General features: G+C 41.1%; 1 protein-coding gene across 7 annotated transcripts in view; it reads right to left on the minus strand.

Moving 5' to 3' along the window:
- OPHN1 (oligophrenin 1) overlaps positions 1-5346 on the minus strand; it is a 734952-nt gene extending 729606 nt beyond the window's left edge. For 5 of the 7 annotated variants that reach the window (XM_065915121.1, XM_065915123.1, XM_065915124.1 and 2 more), the window contains exons 1-2: positions 4709-5346; positions 4410-4567 (exon numbers count right to left, since the gene is read on the minus strand). In XM_065915121.1, coding sequence (XP_065771193.1) covers positions 4410-4563 — 154 coding nt within the window. In that variant the 5' untranslated portion in view covers positions 4564-4567; positions 4709-5346. The remainder of the gene's footprint in view (positions 1-4409; positions 4568-4708) is intronic. The other 2 variants (XM_065915118.1, XM_065915120.1) reach the window with 2 other exon arrangements.
- Between the last annotated feature and the right edge of the window lie 5330 nt (positions 5347-10676).

Genomic DNA, 10676 nt, shown 5'->3' on the forward strand with positions numbered 1-10676 from the left:
AATACTTAACAGGTCATGCACAGTCAAGGCCCTCAACCTTCCATTCCAAGGTCATCTCCCAAACTTCTCTTCTTACACCATATAACCCCGATGGCCTGAATTATTTGCTATCCCTTTACATTCTCTATGTCATTCCTACTACATGAAATTCCCTGTCCTGATATAGTGCAATTCAGGGACCTCAGAGTCAGATCTGGGCTCTAATTCAGACTCCTGCCCCTATCAGCTGAGAAAGTTACTTAATCCCTCTGAACTTCAGTTTTCTCACATAAAGAGTGGAAATAATAATCCTTGCCTCATAAGTCTGTTATAAGATTTTAATTCTTGGCATACAGGAACATTAAAAAGCAGAGACATTACTTTGTTAACAAAGGTCCACATAGTCAAAGCTATGGTTTTTCTAGTAGTCATGTATGGATGTGAGAGTTGGACCATAAAGAAGGCTGAGCACCAAAGAATTGATGCTTTTGAACTGTGGTGTTGGAGAAGACTCTTGAGAGTCCCTTGGACTGCAAGGAGATCAAACCAGTCAATCCTAAAGGAAATATTCATCGGAAGAATGGACGCTGAAGCTGAAGCTCCAATACTTTGGCCACCTGATGCAAAGAGCCAACTCATTGGAAAAGACCTTGACACTGGGAAAGATTGAAGGCAGGAGAAGGGAATGACAGAGGAGGAGATGGTTCGATGGCATCACTGACTCAATGGACACAAGTTTGAGCAAGCTCCAGGAGATGGTGGAGGACAGGGAAGCCTGGCCTGCTGCAGTCCATGAGATTGCAAAGAGTCGGACACAACTGAGCAACTAAACAACAACAATATATAGGAACAGCTAAATAAGTGATAAGTCAATTCTGCCCAACTACAGTGCTACTTTCTCCTTTGCTTTCCCTTATCCTTCCACAGGGAAATGACCTCTCTGTCATGTTGTATACCATGATATCCACCTGTCCCATTCTATGGCTCTGATCCATATCTACTACCTTATACTTTAGTGATCTCTACACATACCTTATCTCCCCTACCAGTCTAGGACCTCCATGAGGGCAGGATCCCATCTGTGACTTTCTCTGTAACATTTGTAACAACCCTGAGAACAATGGCTTGAATTTAGTATGTGAATGAGTATTTACTGAATGAATGATACATGTTCACTGAATTATATAACATTTATTTGGAGTATCATGTTCACTTGTAAATACCTAGCTTAAGTGCATAGAAAATATTCATACAACATCAGGGACCAAAGCTGCCAATATAAAAACAAAGAACAGGGACTTCCCTAGTGATCCAATGGTTAAGAATCCACCTTGCAATGCAGGGGACATGGGTTCAATCCCTGGTGGGGGAACTAGGATTCCACATGCCATGGGGCAGCCTGCAAGCCACAACAAAAGATCCCACATGCCCAGTGCAACCAAATAAATAAATATTTTTTGAAAAAGAACAAAAAGAAAAGTGGGCAATATAGTCACCTTTCAGAGTGCCAATGTTTTTATTTGTCATTGATTTAAATTATAATCACCATTTTTCACTCCAACGATTATGAATAGATCACAATGAAGGGAAGGAGGCAAATCAGTCACTTTCCCAAAGAAGACATACTGAATATCATTCATAGCATCAATTACCTCTGAGCACAGATCTAAGAAAATCTAGATATTCAAATAGGATCCATATTTGATAAACTAATTATCACACACAGCTGTGACTAAAACCTTATCTAGAGCTCTGGACAAAATCAAACACAAGCAGGAAATCAAGTTCCAACTAGCTTAACAACTTAAACAAAACCTGCAGCTGATTTTTGAAGCATGAAGCACCAGGTTTTGTTGGTTACTAGAAACACTAACCAGTTGATTTGATGGTCAATTTAATAAATTAAATGAAAAAGTGCCAATAATTCTTTACTTTTAATGCCAGATTCCAAATGACAAAATGAATCCACACACATATACAAAATTAATCACTGAGCCACGCCAATATAGGGAATGAATTTTCCAACAAGATAACAGCAAAAAAACGTTTCCAACTACTTTTGTTTATGGATTTCCCTTTAGAAACCTACCAAAAATTATATTCAGCCAGTATATTATTAACCTGAAGATGTATTATCAACAACTTAAAATATTTAGCCGTTTCCATTTACAAAATACTTTCACAATCCATTAACTCCTTTGAGCCTCAAAGCAACTCTGTGAGGTGCATATAATTAGCCCCATTTTATATCTGAAATATATGATATGTGCCTTCCTATCCTCAAATTGTGAAGCCAAGATTGTAACCTAGGTCTTCTAATCTAAATCCAGTGTTCTCTCTTCCTTTTTCCTCCATACAAAGCAAAAGTATACCTTTGTTTTGCGTCTACCTCACATACTCTGAAAAAGTTGCCCAGCTAGCCCATTTTGAGGAAGCACAGTGGGAGTATAAACATTACTGTGGTCAAGACAGAGGGAAACATCCTGTCTTTGCCTCTAGCAAATCATGATTTTAGAATCATGTAACTTAAAGAAAAGAAACGGAGTCTGGGTTAGCTGCTGGGTTTTATTTCCTAACTGTCCTATTTTTGGTTTTCTGTGTATACTCAGGAAAGGAAAACCACCATAAACACCAAGAACCCCCTGAGCCAAAATAATAACTCTTGGATCTTCTGCCCATATGCAAAGGTTTAAACCTTCATAATTGTCGACTCTCACCACTTTTAATCCCCCAAAAGGAAAGAATAAAAACCGTAACTTACCATTTGCCTAGAAAACTTTTGCCCTTCCTCAACCATTTTATTGAACTGTATTTTTTTCTTAAGGATCTTAATCTCTCTGATATGCCTTAACAACTCATTTTTTAGCACAAATACTTTCAGCTTATCCTACACTTCACAAAGTCAGTCCCTTCTGGGGGCTTAGATGAGCTTCATTTAACTATGAATACTGCACTAAGTAGTTTACTGGAACAAGTAAACAAAAAGAAAATCCAAACATTTCCCGCTTTTCCTTTCAGGAACCCTCACCTTTCTAACTACTTTTGTAGCACAACCAGCATATCTTTAACCTCTCAATGAAGTCTATTAAGTGGCAACACACCCCAAACCCTGGGCTAAAGTCTCTAAGGATCAGCATTTCAAATACCCCATCTTTAAGATGCTACCAAGAGTTTACTCTTGTTCAGACTAAAATAAGACACACCATCACATGATCCAATTCAATGAAACAACAAGTAGGAACTTTCAACACTTATGACCAAAGTAGGCAGACAACATATACAGGGAAAGCCCAGACTCCAAGGGGAAAATCAGGAGAGCTGCACAACAAACACCACTGCACTGCGGCTGCCAAGACTTTCTCCTTGCTCTTGGTTGGTTGTATTTGCCTTAAGAAGGTCCCCACACTGGACCAGACACACTATTTGTGGGATAAATCCACTCAGAAAAAAATATTACAGGTATACAGAATATTTTTGCCAGTGACTTTGACTCTATTTTTCATAATCATCCTTCAACCAAGAAGAGAAAAAATGAATTATCACCACCCATTTTTCTGGGTATATACTTTGGCACAATGGATTGATCTGCCTGCACTCTTGTTGGGGATGTTTATTATTCTTTCTCTTACTCCAAACCTTCTGCCAACTAGCAGAAGTAAAAAATCTATACACAGTGGGGAAGCGGGGGAGGGTCCCAGAATTCTTAGTTCTGAGGACCTGGAAAGCCAAGCTAGGTGAGGTTCCTTCAGCCTGGTGACTCCCAACCTGAGCTCTCTACTATGCTCCCAGGGAGCTGGGCTCCTCCTGCTAGGGACTAGGCAGGTCTTTGTTCCACCTGCAAGGAGAATTCGGTGGCACGTGAGGTCATTTAATAATTCGGAACTTAGACCAACCTTGAACACAACCATAACTCAGTAACTTAAAGAGAAAAAAAAAAAAAACACTAAGGCAAAGGTGCTTTCCTTAGAAAATAACTTGCCAATGGCAATTTTTTACTACCCCCATATTTATCTGCAGCAACCAGAGGCCAAGCAGAAACAAAACCCTGACTCAAGCTGCTGGCCTGAATTTCCAATTTTTTAGCAGGTTGTGGGGCAGTTCCTTGGTCAGCTTAGATATTCCTTTGATACATGGGTATAAACATGTCCAACAGTACAAGTGGCCTGTCCCTTTAGAACAGGAGTCTGACAAGAAAGGATAGCTGCCGAACAAGACAGTCCCTCAGCTACAGATCCTGTCTCATAAAACCAAAACCACTAAAGGGGAAAACCCCAATTCTAGTTGTAGCCACCAACTTCCACTTCTACTGACCCCACTTCCAAAATATCCGGAAAACCATGAGCCTCAGACATTTGGGCTGGGGTGTGGAAGATCTCCAAAGGCCAGAGCCACCGGCTCACGGAAACTGTTCATCGAAGTCTTCCACTTACTTCTCATTGCGCTGATAAGCGCGTTGCCGTCTTTGATCACATCTTTGATGAATTTATTGGTCCTCTCCAGTTCCTGCTCATAACACTTGAGCCTCTCGCGGAAATCAGGACTGTCCAGGTAGCAGTCGCTGAACTCCAGCGGGGGATGCCCCATGGTTCTGATGACAGGGATTGGAAGAAGAAAGGAAAGACACAAAGACGAAGAGCATCAGTGGCACAGTACGAGGAAAAGATGGGTTGCGCAGAGTGCAGGACCCGTTTAGGAAGCTGTAGCCTCCCTCCTTTTAGAGGACAGATACCTGTTCAGAAGAGATTCCTGGGGACAGCTGGCTGGTCTGTACCGGAAACGGGCGGCCCGGCGACTGCTTCAGGTGACGGGGAGAGCTAACTAACGCAGTTGGAGCCCGGCGGGGTGCTGCTTAACAAGCAACATGACCCCTAGTCATCGCTCCCCTGACAGGCAGCAGAAACCAACTCGTCTCTCCTCCAGAGAGCGGCCGGATCCTTCCCGAGCAACTGCAAACGTGACACTTCGGCCCGCCCAGGGTGTAGGCGGGGGTGAGCACTGAGGGTGGGAGGTGCCTCTCCTTGCTCCCAGCTGCCGAGCCAGCAGAAAATTTCCTTTGCCGAGCTCCGCGGGTAACCCGGAGTGCAGTCCCCTCCCCCTTCTTAAAGCCAGCGCCTCCGCCCTTCCCGGGCGAAGCCCATGTACCGAGGCAGGATACTCGGGTTCCTTAAACTGTATCTTACTTGCACCCTAGGGTCTCTTTACCAGAATCTGCCGTCTCCTAAAGTTCTTCCTGGTCCGAGGGAGCGGCCTGTTGTCCTGCTAAGCGCCAGAGGTGTTAAGCCGGGCGACAATGAAACGTAGCCTTCCTCCAAAGACGCCCGAACGGGAAGAGGAGGGCAACAGCGCGACGCACAATAGCTGCGGTAGCCCGGCGCTTCCCTACGGAAACTGGGGAGCAGTCAGCTCCCTAGACTCCAGCTGGAAAGCGTGGCGGCTTGGGAGATGTAGTCTTTCCGTTTCGCGCCCTGTGACTCCTTCCTGCGATCTCCGCATTACCGCGCCAGGGCGCCGACTCTCACAAAGAGAATTCCCAGCCCACCCCAGCTAATAGCTGTCCCAGCACAGCCTCCAGGGGCAGGTGCGCCCGCACTAGTTGTTGTTTTTCAGTCGCCAAGCCGTGTGGGAATCTCTTGCGACTCAATGGACTGTAGCCCACCAGGCTCCACTGTCCATGGGCTTTCCCAGGCAAGAATACCGGAGTGGGTTGCCATTTCCTTTTTCAGAGGATCTTCCCCACCATCTCCTGCATCAGCAGGCAGATTCTTTACCACTAAGACACCTGGAAAACCCCTAGAGTATACCTGGAAAGCTTCCAAAATGGGAGGCAGTGAGAACCCAGGAGAGATCAACTGTGGGATGATGTCTCTCACTTCTCTTTATTTGGCTGGATGGTTTGTTGCTTTTTTCCTTTCTTTTTCCAGCTTCCCTCTGACTGACCCACTTCTATTTCTCCTCCCTTTCCCATTTCTATGAGCTCTAATTCCCATGCGCCTTTTACTTGAAGGGTTGACTTCTGCTCTTGGATCTCTGTGTTAAGCTCAGAACCTCCTGCCAGAGAAAAGGAGGCCATAATTAGGAATTCATTTTTCCCTGAATAGGACCACAAAGTGTGGTTTTTGTGATCCAACTCATTGCATTGGCTGTTGATTAAAGCATGTGATTTTCCATGTGTAAGTAGAAAAGCTATAAAGAGGATATTATAAACTGTCTTGCAGCTTCCCTGAGAGGCCTCTTGTCTATTGTCTATTGTAGGAGAATTAGGGCTACTCTTACAGGTGACTGCCTTTAGACTAACAGTAGCTAGGGGCTGGAAAATAGTGTGTACATGAGCAAAAAGATTGAATTTAATTTTGGGAAAGTGTTTAGATTACATTGCCTTGTGAAGAAAGCCAAGAAAGCCAGAACTGAAGGAGATTGTAAATAGAGTAGTAACAGCTTCCCTACCTGTATTAGTATCTTATTGCTGCTGTAACAAATTATCACAACCTTGATGACTTGAAATAGCAAAAATTTATTATCTTACACTTTCGGAAGTCAGAAATTAAAAATAGAACTCTGTAGGCCAAATCAAGATGTCAAATAGGCTGTGTTCCTTTCTGGAGACTCTAAGAGAGAATCCATTTCCTTGCCTTTTCCAGCCTCTGGAAGCTGTCCACATACCCTGGCTCATAGCCCCCTTCCTCCATCTTTAAAGCCAGTAGTGGCCAGTCAAGTCTCTCTCCCACTGCATCACTTTGACACTGACCCTCCTGCCTCCCTCTTTCTCTTCTAAGGACTCACCAATAACCCAAGATAATCTCCCCATCTCAAGATACTTAACAAGCCTGCAAAGTCCTTTTGTCATGTAAGACAATACAGTCACACATTCTAGGGATTGTGACATGGATGTCTATGGGAGAAATATTCTTTACCTTCCACACAGTCTATAATCCCATAACCCAATTCGCACATGTACAGGGGTGTGCATGCTCAGTGGCTCAGCCGTTTCCAACTCTTTGGGACCCCATATACTGTAACCCTCTAAACTCCTCTGTCCATGGAATTTTCCAGGCAAGAATACTGGAGTGGGTTGCCGTTTCCTACTCCAGGGGATCTTCCCCACCCAGGGACCAAACGTGCATCTCCTTCATCAGCAGGCAGATTCTTTACCACTAGAGCCACCTGGGAAGCCCATAACCCACTTCATGAATCTTCAAAACAATCTTATGAAGTTAGTATTATTACTATTATTATACCCATTTAAAGATGACACAGCTGAGTTGAAGAGACGTTAAGTGACTTTACCTCAGCTAGTTTAAACTTGAGCTTACCCTGCTTTTTTAAAAAAAAAATTATTTTTTCAATTGGTGTATAATTGCTTTAGAGTGCCAAGTATACAGTTCTGCTGTACAACAATGTGAATCAGCTATATGTATACATATATATACACTCCTTCTTGAACTCCCTCCCTCTCGAGCTTCCCTCCTATCACCCATCTCACCCCTCTAGGCCATCACAGAGCACCGAGCTGAACTTCCTGTGCTATATAGCAGCTTCCCACTAGCCATCTGTCCTACATGTGGAGTCTACCTTGCTCTTAACCACTACACTATATCACAGTAATGGACAAGAGTCCAATGAGGAAACTTTCTGAGAATTAATAGGTAGCCACGTCCCAGGAAAGGATTTTATTTCCTACTCATTTTTCTTTATGAGAAAATGTCCATTTTCTTTAAAAACACCAATGCAGATACTAAGGGAAGATGCCCAAGGAATGGGTAAATGGTCTTTTATTGTAGGAAGATTCCCTATAACATTCATCAACTAAGTCAACAAATATTTATTGAACACCTGCTTTATTTCTTGATTTATAGAGCCTAGGCCTATATTTTCATCATGATGAAAATTATCATTAACATTACTAATGTTTAGCTATCATCTAATCCCTGCACTCAAAGTGTTTTACAGTCATCTGTGTTATCCTTTACCTAGGCAATGAAGTTAAAGTGCAGAGAAATAAAAGTGTCCTAGACCAAATACCAAGGAAGAAAGAGGGTTAAAATTAGAACTTAGTCCTTCAGTTAATAGCAGTATTAATTCTTATCCTAGATGCTTTGCACACACTAAACCTAACCCTGACAACACCCCCTGTAGTATTGGGATCTTCGAATGTTTGTTCGCATAATTCCTAAAAGTTTTTTGAGAAGCTATTTACTCCCTCACTCATTTCTAAGTTAACATATAAATTTTTTTCATCATGTTTAAACAGTTGAAAAAGGTATAATTTCCAGCATACTATACATTTGACAATTTAAAATAAAACTTATATTACATATTTAAAGATATTCATTGGATTCTAGAAACCAGGGCAATTGATGTCTATCATCAAACATTAAACTTGAAAGTGTAAACTTTTCTTTAACCATCAGGAAAAATACATTGTTTCTGTTTTCTCCTTGAAATCAAATATCCATTACATTCTTCCTACAGAATCATAGCCTATCATAATATATTTTTATAGTTGAAAGTTCTCTACTGAACTCCATATTGAATTTTTCTGCAACAAAATAGGTACATAAATAGAAATTGAGTAATTTTTGTTTCCTTATAGCCATAAGTGTCTAATTATAAAAAGTGTTCTAGATTGAGTTATAGTTGCAATTGTTATACATACATAATAGGTAAAAATAGCATGAAGATACTATACATCATGATTATTATTAAACATAAAATATAAAATTTTATTTGAAATGCATCTGTTAGTGAGATGGATGAGGAAGAGGTAAGTTACAGGGTCTTGAGTTAAACAAGACTCCTGAATGTGAATTTTTGAATTGTTGTTTTACTTCGCCTCAAGGGTTTATACAGCCTGAGTCAAAGTATCACAGTAAGATTCCTGACATTTGAAAGGTATGCTTTTCTTTTTAAAGACTGGGGAAAAGAGGTGGGGAAAAGAAGTGGGAAAGGTAAATCATTTTTAGCAAATATTTAGCAAACATCATTTAGCAAATAGTACTAAATGAATTTAGTGACTTGAAAATTGTTTCCCTTTCAACTTTATTCATAATTTGTAGATGGATAAATAAACTATGATACATCCATGGAATGGAATATCATTCAGGGCTAAAAAGAAATGTGCTATCATGATATCACTTATATGTGGAATCTAAAAAATGATAAAAATGAACTTATTTACAAAACAGAAATAGAGTCACAGATGTAGAAAACAAACATGGTTACAGGGGTGGGGTGGAGAGTAGGAGGGGGAATAAACTGGAAGATTGGGATTGACATATACATACCACTATATATAAAATAAGGGCAGCGAACTTGTCCTGGGATATGTAATATAGCACAGGGAACTCTAATCAGTACTCTGTAATAGCCTATATGGGAAAATAATCTATAAAAATGAGTGGATGTATATGTATAACTGATCCATTTTGCTGTACAGCAGAAACTAACACAGCAATGTAAATCAACTATACTCAAATAAAAATTTTTAAAAAATGAAATGAGCTATTTAGACATGAAAAAACATGAAGGAAACAATGCACATATTACTAAGTGAAAGAAGTCAATCTGAAAAGACTACATACTAAATGATGCCAACTATGTGATATTCTGAAAATGGCAAAACTACAGAGACATTGGAAGGACTGATGCTGAAGCTGAAACTCCAGTACTTTGGCCGCCTCGTGAGAAGAGTTGACTCATTGGAAAAGACCCTGATGTTGGGAGGGATTGGGGTCAGGAGGAGAAGGGGACGACAGAGGATGAGATGGCTGGATGGCATCACCGACTTGATGGGCATGAGTTTGAGTAAACTCCAGGAGTTGTTGATGGACAGGGAGGCCTGGCGTGCTGCGATTCATGGGGTCGCAAAGAGTCGGACAGGACTGAACGACTGAACTGAACAGAGACAGTAAAAAGATCGGTTGTTGCCAGGATTGTGAGGAAGGGAGAGAGAAAGGAATAGGTAGAATACCAGAGGATTTTTATAGCAGTCAAAATGCTCTGTATGATATCATAATGGTGGATACATTTCATTATACATTTGTCCAAACCCATAGAATGTACAACACCAAGAGTGAACCCTAGTGTAAAATTTGGACTTTGAGTGATTATGATGTAGTTTCAATGTAAGTTCATCAAATGTGCCACTCTGGTGGAGGATGTTGATAATGAGGGGAAGTTATGCATATGTTGGTGGCAATGATATAGAGGAAATCTCTGTACCTCCCTCTCAATTTTTGTGACCCTTAAACTGCCCTAAAAATAAAGTCTTTAAACTTTTGTGGAGGGGACAGAAATCCTATTTCCCATGCATCTTGTACGTCAAAGTAACAACACCTCCACAGTTAATTCACAACAAATACCTCATCCCTAAAGAATCATCCTATTTCAGCTGTGATGCTGTGGAAAGAATACTGAGTTTGAAGAAATACAAGTAACAGAGGCCTGAAGTTGAATCCGACTCCACTCTTTACAAATGCTGTGACCTGAACAACTCATGTAAACTGTCCTTGGAATAGTACCTTCTTCTAAGGATTAACCATGGTAATGTATATGGAAGTCCCTGGCACATAATAGCTCCTTTATAAATGTTGGTTGAATTCAATGCTTCTTCATTGTTCTTGTTCTGATGGATAGCATCAGAGGCAGGGAGGAGTCATTATTCACAATGATATTCCTAGAAAACATTTCTCTCTCTCTCT

Source organism: Muntiacus reevesi, chromosome X (assembly GCF_963930625.1).
Source record: "Muntiacus reevesi chromosome X, mMunRee1.1, whole genome shotgun sequence".
Lineage (NCBI taxonomy): Eukaryota > Metazoa > Chordata > Mammalia > Artiodactyla > Cervidae > Muntiacus > Muntiacus reevesi.